Here is a 24,601-nt window from a genome sequence, read left to right on the forward strand (position 1 = left end):
GATTTCCCATCGTGAGACGTGAATAGCGGTGTGGTAGCTATGATTCGGACACGGGATGGCAAAATGGAGGTCCGAGCCAGGCCAGAATGATTAGACTCTCGGAGGTGGTCTTGTGAGGCCGAGAAGATCATTTCAATTTTAAATCGCGAAGGCACCGGATTCGAATCTGGACTTTTATTTTGATCCCCTTCAATCTTCCTAGAAATAAACGTTTAAAGACACCAGACACACAAAGAAGCCATGAACGCCCCAGCCTGCCACTCTAGACAAGCCCGTGCCAGTCCCTCGCCGAGCCCAAGGGGAGAAGCCATCATGAGCTCTCGGAGAGCATCTTGCGGAGGAATCAGGAAATGCGGTCGCTCCAATTCAAGGAGCTCCGTGTCCAAGCAGCAAGTGGCACTTTCGTTATCGAAGAAGGAGCTCATCATCGCCCTTGGTGGTATCGATCCCCAGTTCCCGTTCCCATGCCTTCAATCGAATGAGGATCCAGAACAAAGGAGCCGGGTTGTATTCCGCGATCCTGCCTCTTCTTTATCTCATCCCGGGTTCTTCTCCACGCCACCCGTGATGAGGGACCAACAGACCGGTGTCTGCCAACCTGAACAACGTAAACTGCTGCCTCAGGCAACTTCATCGATCCAATCCTCTACTTCTAAGCCGTCCATGCAGAGATGCAGCAATTTCCTGGACAATGTTTTGACGACAGCGGAAGAGCGCGCATTTTTACGGAGTATGATGCCCACAATAGCGACTCCGGCTGAGGATGCCCTCGTGAAACCAGGGAGTGAGAGCGGACCTGAGGCCTTGGAACCTACACCACTGTTCGTCGCTCCATCGCAGGTGGAATACAACCCCTTTTTAAATGCACCGAAATGTTGATTTTGAGCTTTTGATCGGAGTTTCAACGTGACGAATACTCGGTGACGGGATGGATGGAACACCAATTGGCTTTATCGTTATTGGGAAAATAGCCTTGGTGTTTTTTCTTTGGTTTCTTTTTACGGCTCCAGGCTTGGTTGTCTATTCTATTACCAATCGTATTCGCACGTCTTGTTTCATTAAATGTTGTTGAACAAACTCTAAACAGTTCGGGTCTGCGGCTGGTTGGAGCGGGGTCCGCTAGTCGGAGCCACAAGTCGGAGCCACAAGTCCGAACCGCGGCTGTTGGGCAAACAGATGTAGGTGGTTTCGTTATTGACCGCCTTGTAACCTGGGTGAATATTGCTATTCTCTACGCGGAATTGGACACATAGACCTAATTTGACCATTCTATCCTTTTCATCAACCAAACAACCATGTACAAACATACATACCGAGAGCTGATCAGCAAGCTCCCAGTCTCTCAGGAAGATGTCGACTTCTTCGCTAAGATGCCTTTCGCCCGCCCCTACCTGGATAAGTCCAGTTCCTACGAGCCGGTACCTTTCGTCACGAGATACGACAAAGGAGATTTGTCCGACAAATTCTTCAATAAAGCGATCAACTCGAAGGACACCGTTCCACGGGTCCTAGCTTTCATGCGAAAGGAATATTCTCTACAAAGCCCACCAGCGGATAATGAGGGCTCTGACCAATCACAAGGTCTAGAGGAGCCACATTTTGTTGCCTTTTGTCAACTTGAATCGGGGGTGAGCGGCTACATCAACACTACCCACGGAGGAGTTCTGGCAGCTTTGTTAGACGAGACACTGGGTCTTTGCGCCGAGACCTATCGTGTTTTCGTCTCAGAGGAACAGGAGCATTTACTTACGGCTAGACTCGAGGTATCCTATCATTCACCTGTGCCTACCCCCAGTGTAATTGTCATCAAAACGTGGGTGAAGAGGAAGGAAGATAGGAAATGGTTCCTTGAGGCACATATTCTGGATCATGAAGGTTCACTGAAAGTGACGGCAAAATCTCTCTACATCCGGCTACGATCTCCGTTATAGAAATAGCCATCCAATGGCTCTTCAAAAAATCAACTTGGCCACAAACCGCGGCTTAATCAGCCATCTTTCCTTCTCCTTTCCAGCCGTAGCATGCAGGATCTTAGAAAAAGTCATCCAGGTCGGCTTTTGCTCCGTAAACCAGTGAAGGTTGTAATTACAGCCTCAAGCAGGGTGGTGTCGATTAAAGTCACCTGAAAGGATAAAGCTCGCTAGACTTCCGGTCTCGGAGGGCAGCGTGAGTTAAGTCACAAATAGCTTTTAGTACTAGCTTTGCTGATGCTTCCTCGAAAGTATGTTGAGGAACCAGTGAAATATAGAGCAAAAGTGAGTCTACCACTCGTGCATCCAGAACATGATCGCTATCAGGTCAGAATGATCGCAAGTCCCTATCTGAGGGATATACTCTAAACACTTCTGCTATGGTGATTAAGACCTCAAATCAGGCACTTCTATCAGGAAATTCTGACTAACGGTTATGTTTTGTAACGCGGTCTGGTGTCAGCTTCTATTATGGGGAGATATCGACCAAATTCTGTTCATTGCCGTCGTCTTTACTGTCCCTGGGATTGATGTAAGAGCGACAGGTGCTTATTTGAATGATATTTTGATTCGCTCGCTGATTTTTTACTCGGTGTCCATATTATCTATGCTGGTAGGCATAGCGATGGTGTGATCCAGCTATCGAACTACACGGAGCTCGCACTGCTTTACTCAGCTTCAAGCTGGCCAAATCTTAACGTATTCACTCAAATCCATCTATCACGAGATACTAAGAACCGCGTGACTAGATAGAAGACACCAGAAAGAACCAAGGTAATTCCCGTAAACACCTGCATCGGGACGTAACCATTCCCACCCTCATCACTGAGCAGTTGTCCAGCAATCGGTCCAGTAACTAAGACTGCAAATGACGTAACCGTGATAGCGATTCCTTTTGAATTGTGTTATTTTCACTGAAACTTTTGAGTCAAAGAGAGTAATAAAGTCGCTTACCATTCCAAGACCCAATCACCTCTGGCGTAGGTGCCAGGAGAGATAAACATGGTGAAAATATGGCTTGAAGAGCACCGGACAAAACGCCGTACATTACAGCCCACACAATGATGGCATCAATGTGTTGTGCACCAATCCATGCGAAGGCGACCACCGCGCATGCAAAAGTGGTCACTGTGAGAGAATTAAAAAAACCCCATCCGGAGTCCGCTATAATTCCCAAGGCATAACATCCCAAAAACGCGCCGCCATTCAGGATTGCTGCGGTGTAGAAAGAGAGACTCGCAGAGGCACCGCTTTGCATTGCATAGGGAGTGATATAAAACTGTGATTGAGGGGAAGCTCGTTAGTCAACTGAGGATACTTAATATATTCCTGCCACTCACCCACGGGATATAAATCCCCAAATCCATGATGATAAATGCGATCGTAAACATGATAGTCCTTTTATCGGTAAAATATCGTCTCACAGGGAGCACATCATATTCCGAGATCCGCGGAAATCTCGGCTGGACTAATAGAGTGGCAGCAATCATCAAACCCAGCTGCATGAAGCCAATTATGCGTAGCGTCCAGCCCAATGACACTCCATCATAATTGAGGAGCTTATCGGCCATCACGGGCCAAATTATTCCTGATTTGGAGAGAGCGAGATTAGTCCTGGAGGTAGAATCTTGTCCAAACCGGCCAGATACATACCTCCTACATTTTGGCCCGACATGACGGCTCCAACAACAAAGCCGCGTCTTTTCAAAAACCACTGTGACTGGACTGCTAGAGCCGGTGTGAAGATCAAGCCCATTCCTAATGCCTCGCAAAATCCCTGGGATAATAGGAACTGATAGTACTTCTTCGAAATAGAAGCCATCATGGTGCCAAGAACCATAAAAAAGGTTCCCACCCCAAGGGGCAAGGCTGGTCCATACTTGTCAGACAACCTACCGGCCCAAATCCCAAAGAAAAAGCAACCCCAGAGCTGCACACTCCCAATCCAGGCAATGTCGGAAGGGTCCGATGAGGACAGCGTCGTTGTAATGTAGTAGCTCTGGAATATGGAGCCACCGCTCATGAAACCAATGCTGGCAATGAATGCCAGGAACCCACCAAGAGCGGTACGCCAAGCTTTGACACCACCATCTGGAAAATGTACATCATCTTGGATGGCAAGATCTGAACGGCTGCCGTTGGTCTCATTCAACTCAAAATTTTGACTCTCCGAAATAGACTGTTCGACATCCTCACTCTTGCAGATCGCCATTAATTTGGTTGAATTAAAAAAAAAGCTTCAATAACAAAGAATGGGCTTATCCCTAACTCTACTTTTTGGATTTTAACCGTCCTTTAAATGCTGAATTCAATGGGGGGACGGCATGAACACTGCATTACGACACTTGCGCCGCTCGGAAGTTAATTTACAGCCCATGAGTCTAGTTACTTGTCGATATAGGGCTCGGACCTACGAAGCAGCAATATGACGCGAATATGAAATGATAAAACTCGCAGGGTGAATATCCACGGTTCATGTACCCCGCAATTAACTAAACTTCTTAAACTTAACTTCTTCCGCGGGTCACATAGTTTCCTTAACATGTTCTTATGATAACTTGGCCATAAAAGCCGCGCTTCCTCGGAGCCGCGGGTCCCATGATTATACTTTCCGCATCGCTTTAGCTGGTTCGGATCCACCCGCCCCATTGAGCTCTAGGCCAAATCGAGCTGTTCTGCCGAAGATCACCCTCCCATGATAAGGTGGCAATCAATTGGGATTGGCGAGTTCTTTCCAACAATTGATTGCTGAGCTGCGAGGGTGATGCTAAGCCCCGACAAGCTGATAATGCTAACTAACTTCAGATATTGTTAATGTGAGGGGCAAGAAATGTGTATGGTTTACTATTGAATCAGTCTCAATGCATCGAGGATATCGGTTTTACTCCGGTCTGTTTTCAGATTCTTAGAGGACGAAGTCAAATATTTTCCATAAAGACTTATCTGCTAGCACATAGAGATATCTACTGATTATATTGCAGTAGTTGAAAGAAAAGCTTAGGTCAACTGCTGACATGGTGAAAGGCGCCCACGGCTCAAGACGATGGACAGTCGATATGTAGATGTTACCATGATTTTACCATGATAGGTCCGCAAAGAAATCTATCTCAACCACTGCATGCCCTTCTTGACATCGCCCCATCGCGCGATGGCTAGATCCCTCCAGTAGTACGAACGCGGCTGCCACGGAGCCGTAAACGCAGACTTGGGAAACACATTTCCCCCTTTCCTCACATAGGTCGCAGATAATGCCAAAAATGGACATTCTTCTAATGCCTGCCTCTCCTCCACCGTCATTCGCGGCACAATTACCGATACGCCCTCTTTCCTCATCCGGGTCAGCAAGCGGCACGCTAACTGTGCCCCTGAGTCTGCCCCCAGCGTCCAGCTTGCGTTGACGTATCCAATTGATAGCACCAAGTTAGGCAGACCTTCCATCATGGCAGCCCTCCAAGCAAAGTGGTCCGATATTTCATACGGCTCGCCGTCGATGGTAATGGCGATACCACCTGCCATGCGTAGCTTAAGCCCAGTCGCTGTCACGATGATATCAGGATGGAGCTCCTTCCCGGAGGCGAGCTTTATGCTGGACGTAGTAATAGTTTCAATTGTATCGGTATTGATGCTTGCTTTTCCGCTCCGAATTGAGGCGTAAAAGTCGCCGTCAGGACAAAGGCACAAGCGCTGCTCCCATGGCTTGTACGAAGGCACGAAATCCGGCTCTAGGCTTATGCCTGGCGGCAGAAGTTTGGCTGTCTCCCGGAGGAAGAAAGATTTGGCTGCACGAGGGAAAAGACGGCACATTGACACCATGAATAATGAGAAAAGCATCCATTTAAGGCGTAATACTCGATTGGCCGCAAATCGGGGTAGAATGTTTGAAACAATGGCTTCAAAAACTCCCCGGGAGGGAAGGGACGCGATGTAGGACGGCGAGCGCTGGAGCATGGTTACGTGCGCAGCATTTGTGGCGAGGGACGGAAGTAGTGTGATAGCGGTGGCGCCAGATCCAATAATGACGATCTGCTTGTTGGCGTAGTCGAGATCAGCAGGCCAGCACTGGGGGTGAATGACCTTGCCTTGGAAATTGTGTATCCCAGGAATTTCCCCCTGTAGTGGTTCCTGATAGTCATAGTAGCCTGTGCCGAGGAAGACGAAGCGAGACCTCAAAGACATCATTTTCGTGTCGTTGACGGCGATGTCAAAGTCCCACATATTAGACGAGGATGACCAGTTCAACTTGTTCACCTTGTGGCGAAAGCGTATCTTCCTATCGATGCCTTCTTGGGCGGCTGAGTCTTCAAGGTACTGGCGAATGATAGAGCCATGAACAATGGAGTCCTTTCCTGTCCAGGGGCGCCACGCAAAGCCGAAAGTATAGAGGTCCGAATCCGATCTAATACCTGTGTTTTATAAGGTCAGGAAAAATATTCAAATCTGATAACTATGGGGATGGCAGGGCTCACCAGGATACTGAAATAGGCTCCAAGTCCCTCCAATTTCGTGTCGGCCGTCGAGAATAGAGTAACTGAGCTCTGGGCTGCGCTCTTGCAGACGGTAAGCAAAGTTAATGCCAGAGATTCCGGCACCGACAATGATGACATCGAAATCTGGCATTTCTTTGTACGTAGCCATAGTGACGTAGCTGACTTGGGCGTTTTTGTGTGGACGCTTTGTTTTGTAGCTTGGGATCCTAGGCTTATAGAGGTCAATGCAAGACCATATAAGCTCCCTCGTAGTTCATGCCATTCCTATTGGCACCTCCCACTTCCTCCGGTAATTTTTAAGTGATGAATTCTCGGGTCCGCGGATCCGCGAAACAGCCGTTACGGTTCAGTCAATAGTGAAATTACCACAAGAATCTCACCAAAGGACCTCTGGTCCAAATTGGAATCAAGTAAAAGGATAATTGGGCATATGTCCGAGTGCACTGACTTACTCCTCATGGGTGGTTTGGTCCTAGCCATGAGATTACTTCTGCCTGCGGCCGATGTGTCGATCTTGGGCCTACTTGAGCGTGCCAGCCCAAAACCCTAGCATCTCTGTAGTTAAATCTGGCTTAACGGAATATATAATACATACGCTATTCAGAATGGAACTAGGCCTAACAAAAATCTTTCTTGAGCAAAAATAGACTTCAATTTCAATCTAATTCCAAAAATCACAATATTAACATGAATTGAGTGTGAAATCACGCGTTGCTCGCTCGTAGACTTATGCGGTCGGTTTGAAACATCCGTGCCAGTCTTATGACCTGGAGAAAAACGACGCAAGGCCTGCTTCTGCGCCCATGGTTGTCTTGTCTGTCAGCCGCTTCTCGGTGCTCAAGTAGACGTCCGGGAGCCACTCTGGCTTTGGCTCTCCCAAGGCCATACGAGCAATAGCCTGGCCGGATAACCAGGCCTGGCACATGCCATATCCATTGAAGCCAGCTGCAACCCACTCACCACCTTCAACGTCCCTTTCGCTCACAGAAGCTGGCAAATTTCCCACAATCGGGAGTTGATCAGCGGTCATACCAATGATTCCAGACCAGATCCGCTGAAGCGCAGTAGCAGAAGACAAGGTGTCATTGGTTATAGGGTTAGTCCAACCCTCGTTGAAGAGTCTCTTGGGAAGCAAGGTGGTAAAATTTCTCGCGGAGTCCGCACTGATGACTGAGTCATCCGAAGACAAAAAGTCGTCCAGCCTCTGAGTGTCTCCTCCAACGAAAAGATCACCCGTCTCGGCATTTTGCTGCATCCAATATAGCCCTTGCTCGACCAATGTGGTATTAGGATCCCAAGTCTGTTTCGAATGGAAGAGCCATGAGTAGGGGCGATTTCCCCATTGCGGACCTGGCTTTTGTGTCGACATTGATAGTCGGCACGGGAACAGAGGCCCTCTAAGCTTGGGTAGAAGGTGTCCAGTGAAGCCATTCACACAATGGAAGACTTTTGCCGCCCTGACAGTCCCACGGGGGGTGTCCAAAACATAGGGATATGCGGTGTTGGAATCTCGAGAGACTTTGATTGAAGTCACTGGCGTGTTTGTTTCGACTGAAAACAGTTCTGCATGGCTTTGAAGAAGGCGCTGGAGAATATTTGTTACCAGCTTATATGGCCAGCAGACGTGAGACTTGACCACCAGAGCACCTTTGGACTCCTTGAAATTGTATGTCTATTGGGAAATATTTAGCTTGTTGTTTTCGAGAGGCTCATTTATGTGCCTGGGTATGAAACGCCTAACCTTCTTTGCTGTTTCACCGTCGATGATTGCATATTTCTCCTTGGACCCGGAAACGGCTTCTTCGTACATGCGAATCGACCGAGAGGCTTTCTCAAAACCTTCCTCATCCTCGTAGGTAGATACCGTAGTCACGTCTCTTATCTCGCTGATCTTGTCAAGGCTCTCTTCCTTGGCAACCTGGATGATCTCTTCCAGTGTGCGGTCACAAAATAAAGCAATTTCCTTAGCAGCCGCGGTACCGAAAGCATCAGCAAACTGTCCATAGAACTGAGGCGCATGACTTAGCAGAAAGCCTCCGTTGCGACTTGTCGCTCCGGTAGTCAGAGAACGAGCGTCAAAGACGACGACCCTCTTGTCGCGGCCCAGTTCACTTTCGAGAATTGTCTTGGCAGCGCTACAACCGGTGATGCCAGAGCCAAGAATGGCAAAATCGGTATATTGTGGCAAGTTCTTTGACTGAATAGTCGCGAGAGGGTGCGGAGGCTCTTGCCAGGCCGAGACTGTCGGATTTGGAACAGGAATGCCGGGGTCTTGGACTACCTGGCCAGCCAATTTGCATAACAATTCTTGTGGGAGTTCAGGAGCCCCCATATCTTGTCTGGTTGAATTGGACATTGAATCAATTGAGTTGTTCTTGACCGGTTCTTGATAAAGACACGTGTGGGTGTATATAGACAGATGGAAATCCGTGTGCGCATACCGAAAAAGAACTACAACAGGAGGCGCCGCGCGTCTGATTTATCTTATTTCTGAGACACAGGTATTTGATTACCGAACGTTATTCACAAATTAAAATTCGCTTTATTCCTCGGTAACTGCGGCCTCGGTAATTGCGGGGAAACAAAAGCTCACAATGTCAAGTTCCGCGCAGGCTTCAACGGGCCCCTTGAACAGGCCACAGTTGGGACGTTACCCGGTTGGTTATTCTTCCGCGGCTCCGAGTCCATCCATCCGCAACTCCGTCCAATCTACCTAGCGCTTTTACCCCCTCATATGATCCAGTTCGCAAATCGGTCAAAGACTTTTATCCGCCAGTCATTGGAAATTTTGCTATGCTTGGGAAGCCAGACACCCCGGAACCGCCGGTCATGCGAGTTGTCCCGAACCCGTTGGCAAGTCGTCCGTCTCATGGACCACTTAGCACAGCTCTTAACCATCTTAAAAGAAGCTTATATTTCAGACTACATGTAGGTTAACATAGGATTATTATACTCGACATGTAACCACACAGCCGAAATCAAAAATCTCTCTACTATTTCCAAAAATATACATATTCTTTATCAAAGCACAGCACAGTTGCAACATGTCCTCTACATCCAGCGCTCGCAAGCCAATTGTCTTCATTGGTGCCGCAGATGCGATATGTGGTGAAGCCATTACGATTTTTGCAAAAGCAACCGATGTGCCCATCGTCCTCGCAGACGCCAACGAGGATGCCCTCCGTCGGGTTGCTTCCAAGCTGCCCGGTAGAAATATCACCATCCGAACGGTGGACATTTTTAATCCCGACCAGTTGCGGAGGTCCATCGTCGATGCAGCTCTTGTGATTCAAGGTGCACAGCCGTATTATCGGACTTCGCCCCCTGTGCTCAGGGCGTGCATCGAAGCAAGGGTGCCTTATCTCGACTATTCCGACGATGTACATAGTACGCAGGAGTCACTGAGTCTACATGAGCGGGCAAAGAAGGAAGGAGTTCCTTGCTACATTAATTGTGGCTCCTCTCCTGGGATTACAAATCTTCTGGCGGTGGAAATTGCAGAAGAGCTCGATACTGTTGAGACTCTTGACATTTGCTGGCTTGTTAGCGAGGAGGGCGGTCAATTGGGAAGAGAAGTTCTAGAACACCTTATGCACATCACTGGTGGGCCGTGTTTGACTTGGGCCGACGGGAAAGCAGCAGTTCATGAGAATTGGGTCGAGACATCATATGTTCCCATTACCAGTGGCCCTAATGACCTCGTCTATGAGAGCGTTCACCCGGAGCCAGTTACATTGCCTCGTCGATTTCCAAACGTGAATCGAATTCGGACCTCGGGCGCTCTCAACCCAGCGCCATTCAACGGACTTGCACGGGGGCTTGGGGCCGCCGTCAATTCTGGTGCTCTATCTATGGATGCCGCTGTCGACTTTCTCGAGAATATGAGCAAACCAACAGGGAGCTGCAGCGACATGATTAAGGCAATCAGTGCACAGTTCCGGGGTGGAGATATTTCACTCAACCAACTACAGAGCTTGGCTTCACATGGTGTTTCGTCACTGAAACCGTGGAATCTTGCTCTCTGGGGCATAATCAACCAAGTACGAAAGGGTCAATGCTCAATGAGCGAAGCTATCAGCTTTCTGATCGACAATTTACGGGGCAAAAAATCCCCGAGTCGCACTGGGCTGCTCGTTCGGGGTATTGGCATCCGTAATGGATACCCTGCTGTGGTCATTAGACGGACCCCCACAGCCCCGGATGACTCTTCTCTGCGGCAAAGCATGGCGACATCGATCGGGGCATCCTGTGCAGCATTCGCGTTGTTGGCCCTTGACATGGGAGTACAAAGGAATCCGGGGGTCTACTGTCCAGAGGACTGGGCAAAACCCGAAGCATTTTTCAAATATTTGGAGAAACTCGGTATCCCACGAAATCAGATAATTGAATCAGTTCAGGAATAGATATAACATCAATGCGCTCTTTGAACTCCACAAAATTGACTCATTAATCTATCTATTCGAAAAAGAAAATTCTTAGCAGAATAATATATTTGCGGTTCTAAAGTTTTAGAGTCGTGAAATAGAAGGTAAACCCCTGTCTCACCCGCTTCACCCACTTTCTTCAACGCGTGCACACTCAACGCTAGGCAAAGAAACTGATATCAAAATATCCCACGTCAACCCTTCTTCTCTACCCAACCAGCAAAGACCACCCCTAAATTCCTAAGCCAAATGGGAAACACAGTCGCCCATCTGCTCAATTCCCCCCTGTGCAGAAACTGTCTCCACGCCTCCCGGATAGGAGCACTCGATTCAACAATGCCGACAAAATCGAGCAGTATCTGCATGAAGACGGCCATCGCGCCTGGGGGTTTTTCATCTGCCGGTGTACATCCGAGAATATATGTAGACGTCATTCAGCAAGGGGTAAAACCATGATGATGTAGGTGGCTAAGCATGTAAATCCCGACGGATGTGCTTATGCTTCCCTTTCGTCACGGAGCCCCGGCTATCATTGAGTGGCATTAGAAGCTGGACCCCTGCGTAGCTTGTGGCTGTAGGCTTTTATGGTCCCAAATCATCCCTAACTTTTTGAACTTTTAATATCTCAGTTTTATCATCTCTTAGGCAACCCTTCTCAGCCTTCTTCGCGTAGGCGGGACTTTGTCTCTTTTTTTGTCCCTTAAAAAATAGTATATAGTAGTCTGACATCCCATTCGCTCAAACTTCAACAATAATAAATTAGAAAACAAGACAGGGAAGATACAATTCGATGCCTTATATTCAGTCAAAGCACAATGTGCACTAGGTCAATCAACTATATAAGCAGAACCTCTTCCCAAAACTCCGCCCAACCACCAGGTCCACAGCCGCTACCATCGTTCACCCATTGCGAGCGGTTGCTTTGCTCTTTAGTGGCGCTACAAATGTGAATGCACTTATAGAGGAAAAACATTAGAAATGGGCGCTCTTATAAGGCATAAGTCCATCAACAAGAAAGAGCCAAACAAATTAAAATGCTACGCCAATGCGTAAAAGGAAATTATTAATTTCTAAACACTCAAATGGCCACAATTTTCTCTGAGGAACACTTCCAAAAATCCAGGTACCCGAATTACTGTGCGTATTCCGGAGCGTTATCACCTCATATACGCCAGGGCAGATGCTATTGTCCCATATTATATTAGGCACAATCCGTAATATTGCTCAGGAGAGCTAGGCTCTCGGGGCTTCCCCGGAGCCTCTTTCAAGTCACTTCGATAATCTCCTTAATCTCAGCCTCTGACCCCTATTCAAATCCAGGTCAGCTATGGGAGCATCATCTGAGGTATCATCTCGCTTGCCTGTTCAATAGTGTCCAAATGTTAAAGCATATATCGGTACGAGATATCCAAATCACCCTCTCCTGCCATTCTAGCTTCGGCAGAGTCCTGTGCTATGAGTTGATCACGCTTGCGATTCTGCGACCAACAAGCAAGGAAGTAGCAGGTTGACCAGAAGCTGGCAAGTGTAAAGAAAAAGATAGCCACGCTGTACCCAGTGTGGAAGTACGGCGCATCCTTAGACAAGAACAGGAACGTAGACACGATACCCGCGATCTCACCGAACCCAAGCTGCAGGGCGGTCCCGATGGCGCGCCGCCGATGGCCACCCAAGTTCATGGTGAACCAGCAGAGCGCCACTGGCATACCGCAATACGGGCCAAAAACCACAAGGAAAAGCGCACCATACTCAAGCTTTGTGTTGTGGTGCTCTGTCAGCAGGATTGCGATCCCCGCGATAGCAACCAGTAAATTGAAGAGAACGAAGAGGTACCGGTGTCGCACCCGGTCAGAGACAAATGCAATTCCCAGAGACACAAAAAAAGCCATTGCCAGCGGTGGGACGGAGTGGAGCTGAGTTTGTAAAGGACTGTAACCGTAGGACTCGATGATAGTAGGCGAGAAGTATGCATAGCCCTGGAAAGCAAGGGTCAGAGGTTGGGTGAGAGAAAAGAAGAGAAGTCACGTACGTAGGCAGGAACTAGGAAGGAAAAGTACATGAGCGCTCCTAGGAAGATTTTGTAGTCCTTCAGGACCTCAACCACATCCCGGAATCCGATAGACCGTTCAACCGAGTCGTCCCCATGATCGGCCATGAGTCGCTTTTTCACCCATTGTTGCTCCTCCTCATTCAGCCATCGCGCCTGCTCGGGGAAGTCCGAGATGATGAACCAGGCCACAATGGCAACCACACAGGTCACGGAGCCTTCGATGATGAACAGCCAGCGCCAGGCTCCATATCCTCTCATGCCCTGCATATGGCCTGTACCATAAGCGATCAACCCGCCGAATGCGCCTGCGAGCGTGGTCGAGTTAAAGAAATAAGTATATCGGCGGAGGGCATCGGATCGTTTATACCACATTCCAATGAGGTAAAAGCCTGAGATATTGGTCAACAATACTTGTTGTGGAAATCAACCTTTCTGCTTACATCCTGGAAACATCCCAGATTCTGCGACACCGATGAAAAACCGTGTTGCGAGGAGACCACTGTAGCTTTTGACTACCATTCAATCCAAGTCAGTCAGGAAAGTTATGGTGTATCTGAGAAGAGGCAACACACCTAAGCCTTGAGCGATGGTCAAAATACCAAAGAGAAACATGCATCCTGCCACTACGTCCATCTCAGAGTTAACAAAATCTCGGTCGTGGTAGTTGTATTGTACCAGGGAGGGGCATACGCCAAATATGCGGCCGCAGTTTCTTGAGAAAGATGTTGGATGGAATCTCCAGCAGCACGTACGGCACGAAGAAAATCGTCAACGCCGTGTTAAACTGGTTGGATTTGGGGTCCATGCCCAAATCTTCCTCAAGGCCAAAGACGACTGCATTGCCTATGTTGATTCTAGTTCACGAAGTAGGAGTAAGTATCTGCCTGTACATGTCTCGCCAAGGCATGTAAATTTGAATGTTGTAGAACATACCGATCCAAGAAGGCTAGGAAGTACAGAACACACAAAATCGGCAGAACATGCGTGTCAATTTTGAACAACAACCTTTTCTCATTGAGGTGGACTTCGTTGGTCAATTCCTCGCTATCTCTGCTAGAGTCCACCGTGATCGGCCCCCCGGGCTCTACTATTTTGTCAGCTTTCTAAAAATGCAAAAGACCACGAAATGAAACTGACTTTCATGAATATCTGTCATTGTGCTTCGCCGGTTGGTCGGTAAGAGCAAATGAAGGATAACACAGAAAAAAGCACTTCCTAGATGTTTTTAGCGAAGGAGGGGAGCTTGCAAACTAGGAAACATTCTTAGAAAGCCGAAAAGCCCCGAAAATGCCGTAAGAGGGGAAGAATTTTCGGGTACAGTGTACTAACGAGGGAATAATGTGCGTAGTCAATTAGTGCTAGCATTGGCCTGTAGTAGATACCTAAGTGTGGCTCCACCATAATCCCGGCAAGCCCAGCAAGCCCGGCAAGCCCAAATGCTACATCGGACGGCCGGGTGCCTGGTAGCCAAAGTTTGTTGCGACTGGGATGCTGCAGAATGGGGGACAATCCCGGCAGGGATCATCGGCCTTCCACATGGTGTGCCGGGCCCGCGGACCAATACCAAGCCCGACAAGGGTTCAGGTGCAGCCCGACACGTGGGTCCGAAGGCAGAGACATTGCAAGGATTGTGCGATTGTATGATAATAATTAATATAAGTAGCGGGAAAAAGGAACACATAATGAACAGTGCGGGAATTCGACTGCTTTCAACGGAAATCCAACCCCGAAACCATGTGTCGTGCAAACCATGAGGTGGGCGCAGGGTCTCCATTGACGGATTACTTGTGCTAGCTGACCACAAATTATTTTTTTGAAGAATACCCAGCCGAATGACCGTTTGAACGGATCGGGCACCGCCCTGAAATTAGATGTGGCAATCATAGGGGCCGGGGTAGGTGGACTGTCAGCCGCCATTGCACTATCTCGCGATGGACACCGCGTCACAGTGTACGAGTCTGCACCAGAGCTTTCAGAGGTAAGCCTTATTTGTTCGGAAAGTTTATAGGTGTGGTAGATATCGCCGAGACAGTGACTGATCTTGCATATAGATCGGCGCGGGTGTACAGATGTCGCCGAATGGCGTTAGCTGGTGGCTCAAATGGGGTCTAGGCAAATCTCTGCTGGAAAAATCATCTTTGCCGTCCGAGTTGAATCTGCGCCGCTGGCGAGAGGGTGACTTAATCTCTCGGACGCAACTAAACCCAGACTTTGAGCAGCGGTTTGGCGCACCGTATCTAGTTCTCCACCGGGCTGACCTGCACCGTGCACTTTACCAGCACGCGCTTGAACTGGGGGTGACGATCAAGGTAGCCCGCCGCGCCGTGGATTATGATTTTGATACACCCGTAATTACACTGGCAACTGGGGAGATCATTCAGCCCGATCTAGTGGTGGCTGTTGATGGTATGTGATCATAGACTTGATAAAGACAGGAGAGCCCTAGCTGACTCTTCTGCGAAGGCATCAATTCTTTTGCGAGAACTCAGCTTCTGGGAACAGCCGAGAAGGGAGGCCCGCACCGGACCGGAGTCGCGGCCTACCGACTCATGGTGGAAGTCTCTGATCTCCTGGCCGATCCGGAGACGGCATGGATTGTGCATAGCCGTGACCTCAACCTATGGTTTGTGCTCGTCAAAGTAAATAGTTGATGTGAAACTCACCAGAACAATATTAGGGTGGGTAACCATTGCTCAGCAATGGCGTATATGATTTGCAACGGAAGCCGACTGAACCTAGTGCTTTCGCATCCCGATGAAAGGGACACTTCGAACATGTCCCAGGAAGAACTGACGCAGGAAATGCTCTCTTACTTTTATGGCTGGGATCCAGAGTATGCTTGGTCCCGAATCCCACAAAAATTGGACATAGTCGCTGATACATCGATGCTTCAGGCTGATGAAGATTGTACAAAAAAAGAAGACGATCCATAACTGGCCTCTGTTCGAGGTAGATCCGCTTGACAAATGGGTGTCGGAATCTGGCAAATTTATCTTGATTGGCGATGCATCTCATGCCATGGTGCCTTACCTCTCTATGGGTAAGTTGACTAACTATAATACTATCGAAACGCTCTGACTCTGTATTTTTCAGGTGTCTCAATGGCCGTCGAGGATGCCGCTGCATTATCCAAAGCACTGTCCTACGCAACAGATAAGCAGAACCTGAAGCCATTTCTCCAGTTAGTGGAGAAAACTCGCACCAGCCGCACCAGACAGGTCCAGAAGGCGAGCCTTGTCAACGGTCAGGTCCTCCATATGTGTGATGGCCCGCAGCAAGAAGCCAGAGATGCCGAAATGCGCCCTTCTGTGGAAGGGAAATCACTGGACCGAAGCCCCTACGGTATTAACGATCGAGCCACACAAGCGTGGTGCTATGGATACGATGTGGAGCGAGACATCGAAATGACCTGGACCAGTGCCTACGGAGACCGTTAATGATTCAATAGCCCCTTTAGAAGTCTCCACAGAATATAAATTAATCGAACAGAATAGCGGTCGGAACGATGTATATGAATAAGGAGCCACTAGATACGGACCAACCAGGAGGAACTACAATAATCCCTGTTCACTGAAGAGCGTATTAAATTAAGAAAACAAAAGTACCCAAAACCCTGCAGGGCACGGGAGGATTTCTAGGGCCCTGTATGGAAAAGAAATTCGCGCTTCCGCCCCAGTGGAGACACTAAATATGCCAGGTAGATGTAACTCTTCGCAGGGTATTACCGGCCGGCCGCCACATTAGATCGCTTAGCTAGGTTTTGGAATCTGCATTGTCTACGGTTCGTCCCACAAGCTGAGCCCGAAGTGGACAGATCCCGCCGATCTACCTCAATCCGCCATAGAGTTTTGTGTACCACATGTTGGGGGCCGCCCGAGAGGGATTCAGAAAGTAACCCCCCCCTCCCCGGGTCTCGGGTTCTATTTGGGGCGATGAATCACTTTGCAGAAATTGCTTGTCTAAAAAGAAAATAAATAAAAGAAGAAATATACCTTGTCACCTTGGCTGAATGAGCTTATAAATTGAGTACCTTGGCCTTGTCACCGTTGAGTCGGTACCCTGGATGCCCTGGGTCAAGGCAAGCCAGTCTTGTTTGGTCCTGATTCTCGTGCTTCGTGGAAATTCCTTCATCACCAGAGCGAAGACTCCAGAGATAGAGCCATTGCATCGGTTGTCCTGTTCATGGGAGAAAAAAAAATGGAACCTCCGACCTATAGCTACCGAGGTACCCTCCGGGAATGGGACGTGGTCTGCCAGGCAACGTGCCTGGGAACGAGTACGGTTGTTGTAACGATGAGGAGTTACACCAAGTTCTTTTTAACCCGGTCCGCGAGCTGGGAAGACTGTATGTGCTGGGCGTGGAGGAGTGCAGGAGTTTGCGCTGACCCGAACGTGCCCTAGATTCGTGTATCGTCGCCTGGGTGAGTATCGCCGCCCGTCAACAACAAAGCCGCCTGAGAGGAAACTTAGCTCACAATGACTAGGCTGGATTGATAGGGTATTCTGTCATTTCCTTCGAGGCTGATAAGGTGGGCAGCGGCATTCATCAAATAGATGTTGCCAAGGATGATCTCGTGAGATACGCCCAGGTACGACTATGATTGTGATGATCAATATCAAAAGAGATTCTGAAAGGCTGACTCCAGTCTCAATTAATTAGCTCGCCAACGCGTCGCAGATCATGTACGGCCCATTGATATTCATCACCAAACTCTCCATTCTGCTACTCTACCTCCGCGTCTTCGCCCCGAACCGAAAGAGCTGGCTGTACATGTTTATCCAGCTCCTCTTGTGGTTCAATGCCGCTTTCTACCTGGCGGACACCCTCATTGAAATTTTCGAGTGTGTGCCTCGGGAGCGGATCTGGAACCCAGATTCCCCAGGGAAGTGTGTGAATATACAGACGATGATCCTGGCCACGGCCGTGATCAACACCGTCTCCGATATTTCCTTGCTTATCTTGCCGATCTTCTGTGTGTGGCGCCTGCACATGCGGACAGCTCAGAAATTCGGCATTTCGGCTGTCTTTGCTGCTGGTCTCTTGTACGCACCAACTTCCAGACTTCCATCCGTGTTCGAGAAGCATGTTAACCAAGGTTTAGTGGGTGTTTCGCCAGCATCATGCGGCTTGTGATCAGCATCCAAAACGGCAACACCCAGGACAAGACACATGACTGGTTCCCGGAATTTCTCTGGACGTGAGTCTCATATTCATTAAACCCCAGTCTATACTTGGAGTATCCGCTGACCCGAGATTGTCCAATAGATCGGCCGAAATTTGCGCCGGTATCATCGCCAGCTGTCTCCCTGCCATCCCATCATTCTTTCGGCACGTCGGACGGAAAGCAGCCACCGTCATAAGCAGCGGTAACCACAGAAGCAAGTCCAATAATGGATATGGTAGTTCGTCCAAGAGCCAGCGATGGAGCTCCAGAAAGCGGCTTGGGTGGAATAGTCATGGGGAGAACAATTCGCAAAGCGATTATAGAGAGCTGGATGAGATACAAGGATGGCAAGGCGGGCACAGCGATCGAGGGACGGAAAGTCACATTCGGGCAGGTGATATCGCCAGCGATGAGGTGTCTAATGCAGAAAGCGGGATCAGCCGGATGGGTATTTTGAAGACGGTAGATGTTGAGGTAGAAGAGGCATCGATACGATGAGATTGCTGTTGTCTGTGTATAATGTCGACATGTGCTTGTAGCTTTGAAATCTTGAATGTACCCGTCAGTTCAATCTGCTTGTCTGTCGATGAATCCTCATTTAATCCAAGCCGCACTGAGTTTTATGAACCATGATAAAACAGATAAAACATCACTGGTGTTCCAACCAGAACTAAAGTAAGTACTCATTTGTTTGTGGAATAGTCATCCAAAAAAATACAGTGACCTTTTCTCTCCTCTCGCATATCTGGAAGTTGTTCCAGATTGAAAAAGGTTTACCGTCCATACCTAGATTGCCCCGAGTCTCCTCCTTCCTTGGACGTTTTTGGCCAGTCGCTGCAATGTCTTTACAACGGGAACTTCTCAGACCCTGTTGCGGCCGCCTATGATTCAAGTCATATTACGGTCAGCTTCCTTCTCGCCTCTTTCATCCATAACATCTGCAGACGAACCTCGAACCGCTCTTCGACGGGCAACTTGTTGGACGATGGAGGAGTACTATCCGTTGCTTTGCCAGGAAAACTGAGCATTTGAGACTTTCTACCCGGCGAGGGGCATAGCATTAGCCGTAACATGGTCCCAGTCGTCAAATGACTGGCAACGAGACTATCACACCATTCATTTCCCATCTTCGAAGTAGTCCCTGATTGTCAATATAGTACCTAGTCTAAAGCAATCCAAGAGGAGCAATATAAGAGGTTATCGCGATCCTCCTCACCACCACATCAAGTTACAACCTCATCCCACGAGAGGTCGCTGTAGCTTGACGGTGTTTTCATAGTCGTAATAACAGACATATTCAGATTCTGGATCTTGCTCTGGAACGAACTCAGAGCCGAAATGACTTCGTTATTTGTTGTAAGCTGTTCGTGATCTCTATCAAGCTGGCCAAATAGAAGCTATAGCCCTACATAGCCAATCCTCAAGACGTTTTAGTTTATTTACAATCGATGTATTATCCTCTTTTGCTCATAATTAAAGATAGCGAATTAAACACGTAGCATCATGTCCAAATGCCAGACCACCCCGCAAAAACCACAATCACAGTTTTTCGAAATGCTTAAACTCAATCTGAAACCTTAATGCCCTTGACCTAGAGATTCGTCCACTACCGTGAGGATCGGTGGCAAGTTTAACTCGGGACCCGCGGACCCGGGGACCCACAATAGGTAACCCCGCATTTTCTATATCACAGGCCAAGAAGGCATCCCTAGCGAGCTCGCTCCTCTTTCATGGCCTTCACACGGAAGGCGAAACACATCTTTTTTTTTCAAATACTTCAGTGACCACATTTCGTCTGGGAGTCCATTTTTTTATCGTCTTCATTATACCAGCAATTTTAAATACGGTTTATATGGACCTCGACAGTATGGCGTTTGCCAACCTATATGGTTATCCCAATGATTCCGACGTGCTTGATGTTGAAAATGATGACTACAACGGTGTTCTAGACGCTCCTGCGCGTCAGAGTCACCTTAAATTGCCTTATCCTTTTGGGATATTTGCCCTGCCCTCTACTTCGGACGCAGGTCTATCCTCGACCTACTCGGGGCCCATAGCTGACGAAGCAGAGCCTGTGCAGTTAAACAGTGAAGTCTTGGATCCACTAGATCTTTTACGTTTCCCACAGGGAGGCGATATGCCCAGGTCCCCTTACACCGAAACCGACCAAAAAGCCAAAGAAAAGCCTTCTCCAGACTCACAGAGCCCAACACCTGCGAGTAAGCGGAGACCACACAGACCTCGAAGACAGAATCGTTCGTGCGATCCCTGCCGTACAGCGAAAAGGGCCTGCGATTTGCCCCCCAACACCACCTTCTCAAACAATTTTCCTTCATCACCTTGTTCCATGTGCAAACTACGGGGCACGGTTTGCACAGTTGCATGGCGTGCGAGCAAGCAGTTTTCCCATAATACCAAGAAGCTTGCATCTTCCGTTAAGAGTCATGTTACCGACCATGGCACTGGTGTCATCAACGAGCCCACCGACGAAGGTCTCTCACCTTCCACTCCAACAAGTCTGTCAAGCCACGACTGTACTCTGGTTTACCGTACAATGGCTTCCCGGACATGCTCTCAGAAATTGGGAGTATACATTGACATTTTTGATATTCCAATGTCAAAAATTCTTTCAGAGAAATGCGTGCCTCCTTTTTACTCTTTGGGAATCGGTGCTTTAACACCATTGAGAAACAATACACAGCTAGCCGCACGATTCAACCAAGCTGAATTGAGCATCATGAATTCTTGGGAAATGGGATCTTCTCCATGGCTGCCAACTTCTGCTACGTCACGATTGTTCCTGACAGCTAGCATTCTTGATTTGCTGTTCCAACGTCTAGATTCTCGCTCCGGATATAGGCGATTGATATCTCGCGATGTTGCCTTGACTGAAACCCACAAATGGGTTGCCATTGCAACCGGGTCGCAATTTGCTGTCAATGAAAATGGTGCTGAGAACAAAGAAAAGTCTCACCAGCAAGCAAAAGATATTGCATATGCTACCTGGTCCAAGGCAAAACACATGGTGTTCGAGAATATTGCGGCAAGCAAATCATTCCGTCTAGGATTGTCGCTTCTCCTCTTTGGAACAATCTTGCCACCCACTGGCACGGATCAGAGCCGTGATTTTGAAGAAGACGCTGCCTATGCACTGCAAGAAGGCATTCGACGACTGAAAATACTATGCGCTGAGGCTCGTACTTGTCTCCAGAGTGGTGATGCCCGCTCTAGTATTATTACGCCCTTGATGGGACTGCATCCACCCGTGCAAAAGCAGTGTCTGTTCCACATATTGTCCCCAGAAGCCCTTGAAAACATTCTAGAGCTGATCGCAGCTTTTGAATGGCTCGTTGAGATGGTACAAAGCGTATCAATTGCTCTTTCCCCATTTCCAAGTTTTCTTGTTGCACCATCTGTTAATAACTTCAATACCGACAATACTCACTTGAAAGAGAAAATAACTCAGGATTTGGATGTCAAAAGCGTGGATAATGGGCGAAATCCGAGACCGATGGATGATGCCATTATTGCGCGGGTCAAGACAGTGGCCCGGCCGGTGACAGTGCTATGGACTCAAGGCTCCGCGGAGCAACTTGTGCATAGTGCCTTGCTTGAATCAGGGTCTTTCGTCGTCTTAATGTGGAAATCACTTGCTCGCTTGACTATAGCAACTCAGAATATAGGGGCCATCCACGTCAACTATGAAGAGATCCATCAGCATTTTAATAGGATGATAATGCTCGTTGATCTATGGAGAACGACTTTTGGCACAATCGACTATGACTCGGCTATGAGTCTGCAGCTATCAATAGCCGATGTGCGGCGCAGTGCGATTTTCTGCGCCACTGATGGCGATCTCGCGGTCCTTCTCTTTTACGAGCTTTCTTGCCGTCTTCAGAGTCATCTTGCGGACCAGCCACTATCTCCAGGAAATAGTCTCCGCGAAACACTGAAGCTAACCACAAATTACCGGAATAGCCAGCGACTTATAAGCGCGATGCAAATTTCCTACCTCGCTTCAACGAACCATGGAGTCTCAAGCCCTGGCTTCCAAGGAAAACATGGACTTAAGGCAAATATTGAAGACATTCGGGCACACCCGGTAAGTACAACTAGCTTTTTAATCGGCCTTGTTCTCACACTAAACACTACAGCATCCTACTATGGTGGTGCAAACATACCAACTAGCCGCCAAGGGATTGGCACAAGAGATTCAGAGCTCTGTTTTGGCGGTAGACATAAAACGTATTTCAGACCTGTCTGCTGCTCTTGAAAGCTGTCTGCGAGAGCTGCAGGGACTTCAAAGTGCACTTGTCATGTACCCAGCTACAGAAGGGAGTGATGCGAATATAACTTTCTCTTAAACTCAGCGGATCGCTGAGATTATGTATTATAAAGGCTTAATGATAATGAATGAACAGAGAATAACGACGGCTGTTAAGCGCCAACGTCCACTCGAAATTGAACCCATAGTCTTAGGCCAGGGCTTTTTTCTATTCCAAATAGCCATCGAATTAAAGATCCACGGAAAATGTTCTGCATTAAGGTAGGTTCAAAAAGGGACATCGCACATTACGTTCTTCAGTGAGGCTTTTAAGAACAAAAGTGTATATTGGGCTGACCTTGAGCGTCAAGATAGGATGGAATGATTGACAGGAAATATACGACGGGGAAAAAAGAGAGAGTAATAATGTTCTAACGATATAAAGATTGCTCATTTAGTTCTATTGCCGTTGAGATCATTCGCTATATGGGCTTGACTCTGAGAGAGACATCGTGGTGATTGAGAGAGAGATTGACTATAGAAAGAAAGAAGTAAAGCAAGTTCTGCGCCGCAGAATAGAGAAATCCGATAGGGGCCCTATCGGCTTTTAATCTCACGTAAGAGGCACGTTCCCTACAAGTGTCCATTGGCTACTAGTCCCACGCAGCGAATCACTTCAGTCCGTCGTAACGATCCCGGCCAGACCGCCAGGGGTACTAGGTACCGAGCACCAAATACGAGTACCCCTAGGTGTATTTCTCACCTCACCCGGCACAATCACAAGCCAACACCAACCAAAACCAACATAAATCAACGTAACTCCTACGTCTCTTCTATTCTGCCTTATATTAAACCACATCCCCGTTTAACCACAACCCAATATCGCCATGAAGCTTGTAATCGGCGGTTCAACCGGCTTTGTGGCCGCAGAGCTCATCCGCCAGGGTCTCAAGAACCCGGCTATCAGCTCTATCGTCGCCCTTGGCCGGCGTGAGACCCCTGCACCACTAGAGGCCGGACCAGCCGCTGCAAAGCTGAAGTCGATCGTCTGCGAGGATTTTGAGAGCTATTCCGACAGTGTTAAGAAGGAACTTGAGGGTGCAGATGCCGCTATCTGGTAACCCCTCCCTCATTATGCCGCCCCGGCTGCTTTCCAACGTTTTTCAGTCACGTCATATCCCGTCCCTTTCGCTCGCAGTGTATGAGGGAGCTAACTGACCCAAAATAGGACCATCGCTGTGACGCCAATGAAGCTCAGTACCATCCCGTTTGAGGAGACGTGCAAGATTTCCCGCGACTACGCTATCACGGCCATCAAGACTCTCGATGAACTCCATCACCAGAAAGATAGACCACTGCGCTTCATCTACATGAGCGGCCATTTTGCCCCCCGCAGCGTGGCCGAGGTGCCGAAAGAACTACAAAACCATGGCCTCATCAACTATGGCCTCTTGCGGGTATGTGTGGACGATGGGGCGGGATCGCGCATTCCTCTACCGACGTCCCTATGCTATGCCGCATATCAATCGAATACTAACTAAATCTACTCTAGGGCGAGGCAGAGACTCAAATCCTCGCATACGGTGAGCAGTCCAAAGGTGCCGTCCAGTCCGCTGTCGTCAAGCCTGGGCTCATTGACTCCCCGGAGAGGGAGACACGGGAGATCCCTGGCCTCCCTCACATCGACCTGCCGGTCATCGCAGCAGCTCTGCTGGATCAGGTCACCAACGGGTTCGAGAAGGACACCCTGAGCAATGCTGACTTGGTCCGCATTGGACAGAAGGCTTTAGAGGGATAGTAGAAAACTTGACAGGCTCATCGAAGGGCGCCCAGGCTCATGGGATACATTCATTTAAAATCGATGGTTGGGCACTTCTAGAAATACCAAGTGCCTCGTCTTCTCGTTATGTTAGACCTTCCGGGATTCAACACGCTTGCTTCTACATGAATTCAACTGTCCATTTGCACGTGAGGCCATACTTCTAAGGATCCGTTAGTTATGTCAAGGAGATTTTAACTTGAGAGAACGATCTTCCAAATGTAGTAAATGCACTGAGGTTTCATCTCGAGCCTCTATGCCGAGTGTGCGGGAGGTGCGATCTTCGAAGCTTCGTGCTGATCTTGCTTGTCGACCTTTTTCTGCACATACAATCGTGAACAGCAGGATACGGGTGAGCTATACTTGTGGGCGATTATCCCATATGAGCCTATAGCAAGGGATACGGCGGCCCAGGATCATGT

At 48.5% G+C, this 24,601-nt stretch overlaps 11 protein-coding genes across 11 annotated transcripts; 7 read left to right on the forward strand and 4 right to left on the reverse strand.

The window, feature by feature from the left end:
• Positions 1 to 240: 240 nt before the first annotated feature.
• Positions 241 to 879, forward strand: N7498_000201 (uncharacterized protein; the record flags this gene model as incomplete). Its single annotated transcript, XM_058447264.1, has 1 exon — positions 241 to 879. The coding sequence occupies one exon, from the start codon at positions 241 to 243 to the stop codon at positions 877 to 879; it is 639 nt and encodes a 212-aa protein (XP_058312675.1).
• A 416-nt stretch (positions 880 to 1,295) lies between these two features.
• N7498_000202 (PaaI family thioesterase) lies at positions 1,296 to 1,931 on the forward strand (the record flags this gene model as incomplete). Its single annotated transcript, XM_058447265.1, has 1 exon — positions 1,296 to 1,931. The coding sequence occupies one exon, from the start codon at positions 1,296 to 1,298 to the stop codon at positions 1,929 to 1,931; it is 636 nt and encodes a 211-aa protein (XP_058312676.1).
• Positions 1,932 to 2,898: 967 nt separating this feature from the next.
• Positions 2,899 to 4,182, reverse strand: N7498_000203 (uncharacterized protein; the record flags this gene model as incomplete). The annotated part of the gene is made up of 3 exons (XM_058447266.1): positions 2,899 to 3,249; positions 3,311 to 3,558; positions 3,624 to 4,182. 3 exons carry the CDS (start codon positions 4,180 to 4,182, stop codon positions 2,899 to 2,901), a joined length of 1,158 nt encoding a protein of 385 aa, XP_058312677.1.
• An 890-nt stretch (positions 4,183 to 5,072) lies between these two features.
• Positions 5,073 to 6,605, reverse strand: N7498_000204 (flavin-containing monooxygenase; the record flags this gene model as incomplete). The annotated part of the gene is made up of 2 exons (XM_058447267.1): positions 5,073 to 6,373; positions 6,437 to 6,605. The coding sequence occupies 2 exons, from the start codon at positions 6,603 to 6,605 to the stop codon at positions 5,073 to 5,075; spliced, it is 1,470 nt and encodes a 489-aa protein (XP_058312678.1).
• A 612-nt stretch (positions 6,606 to 7,217) lies between these two features.
• N7498_000205 (NAD(P)/FAD-dependent oxidoreductase) lies at positions 7,218 to 8,789 on the reverse strand (the record flags this gene model as incomplete). The annotated part of the gene is made up of 2 exons (XM_058447268.1): positions 7,218 to 8,129; positions 8,199 to 8,789. The coding sequence occupies 2 exons, from the start codon at positions 8,787 to 8,789 to the stop codon at positions 7,218 to 7,220; spliced, it is 1,503 nt and encodes a 500-aa protein (XP_058312679.1).
• A 712-nt stretch (positions 8,790 to 9,501) lies between these two features.
• N7498_000206 (saccharopine dehydrogenase family protein) lies at positions 9,502 to 10,860 on the forward strand (the record flags this gene model as incomplete). The annotated part of the gene is made up of 1 exon (XM_058447269.1): positions 9,502 to 10,860. The coding sequence occupies one exon, from the start codon at positions 9,502 to 9,504 to the stop codon at positions 10,858 to 10,860; it is 1,359 nt and encodes a 452-aa protein (XP_058312680.1).
• Positions 10,861 to 12,263: 1,403 nt separating this feature from the next.
• Positions 12,264 to 14,087, reverse strand: N7498_000207 (uncharacterized protein; the record flags this gene model as incomplete). Its single annotated transcript, XM_058447270.1, has 7 exons — positions 12,264 to 12,857; positions 12,911 to 13,320; positions 13,372 to 13,443; positions 13,504 to 13,554; positions 13,622 to 13,785; positions 13,865 to 14,015; positions 14,069 to 14,087. 7 exons carry the CDS (start codon positions 14,085 to 14,087, stop codon positions 12,264 to 12,266), a joined length of 1,461 nt encoding a protein of 486 aa, XP_058312681.1.
• Positions 14,088 to 14,665: 578 nt separating this feature from the next.
• On the forward strand, positions 14,666 to 16,368 carry N7498_000208 (monooxygenase; the record flags this gene model as incomplete). Its single annotated transcript, XM_058447271.1, has 7 exons — positions 14,666 to 14,686; positions 14,751 to 14,909; positions 14,983 to 15,337; positions 15,395 to 15,554; positions 15,609 to 15,764; positions 15,826 to 15,971; positions 16,025 to 16,368. 7 exons carry the CDS (start codon positions 14,666 to 14,668, stop codon positions 16,366 to 16,368), a joined length of 1,341 nt encoding a protein of 446 aa, XP_058312682.1.
• An 801-nt stretch (positions 16,369 to 17,169) lies between these two features.
• Positions 17,170 to 18,594, forward strand: N7498_000209 (uncharacterized protein; the record flags this gene model as incomplete). The annotated part of the gene is made up of 6 exons (XM_058447272.1): positions 17,170 to 17,276; positions 17,333 to 17,352; positions 17,429 to 17,520; positions 17,592 to 17,974; positions 18,034 to 18,129; positions 18,198 to 18,594. The coding sequence occupies 6 exons, from the start codon at positions 17,170 to 17,172 to the stop codon at positions 18,592 to 18,594; spliced, it is 1,095 nt and encodes a 364-aa protein (XP_058312683.1).
• A 1,354-nt stretch (positions 18,595 to 19,948) lies between these two features.
• On the forward strand, positions 19,949 to 22,460 carry N7498_000210 (Zn(II)2Cys6 transcription factor domain-containing protein; the record flags this gene model as incomplete). The annotated part of the gene is made up of 2 exons (XM_058447273.1): positions 19,949 to 22,198; positions 22,251 to 22,460. The coding sequence occupies 2 exons, from the start codon at positions 19,949 to 19,951 to the stop codon at positions 22,458 to 22,460; spliced, it is 2,460 nt and encodes an 819-aa protein (XP_058312684.1).
• Positions 22,461 to 23,247: 787 nt separating this feature from the next.
• On the forward strand, positions 23,248 to 24,158 carry N7498_000211 (uncharacterized protein; the record flags this gene model as incomplete). The annotated part of the gene is made up of 3 exons (XM_058447274.1): positions 23,248 to 23,477; positions 23,589 to 23,817; positions 23,913 to 24,158. The coding sequence occupies 3 exons, from the start codon at positions 23,248 to 23,250 to the stop codon at positions 24,156 to 24,158; spliced, it is 705 nt and encodes a 234-aa protein (XP_058312685.1).
• Between the last annotated feature and the right edge of the window lie 443 nt (positions 24,159 to 24,601).

Source organism: Penicillium cinerascens, assembly GCF_028974065.1.
Source record: "Penicillium cinerascens strain IBT 15544 chromosome Unknown contig_16_segment0_segment0, whole genome shotgun sequence".
Lineage (NCBI taxonomy): Eukaryota > Fungi > Ascomycota > Eurotiomycetes > Eurotiales > Aspergillaceae > Penicillium > Penicillium cinerascens.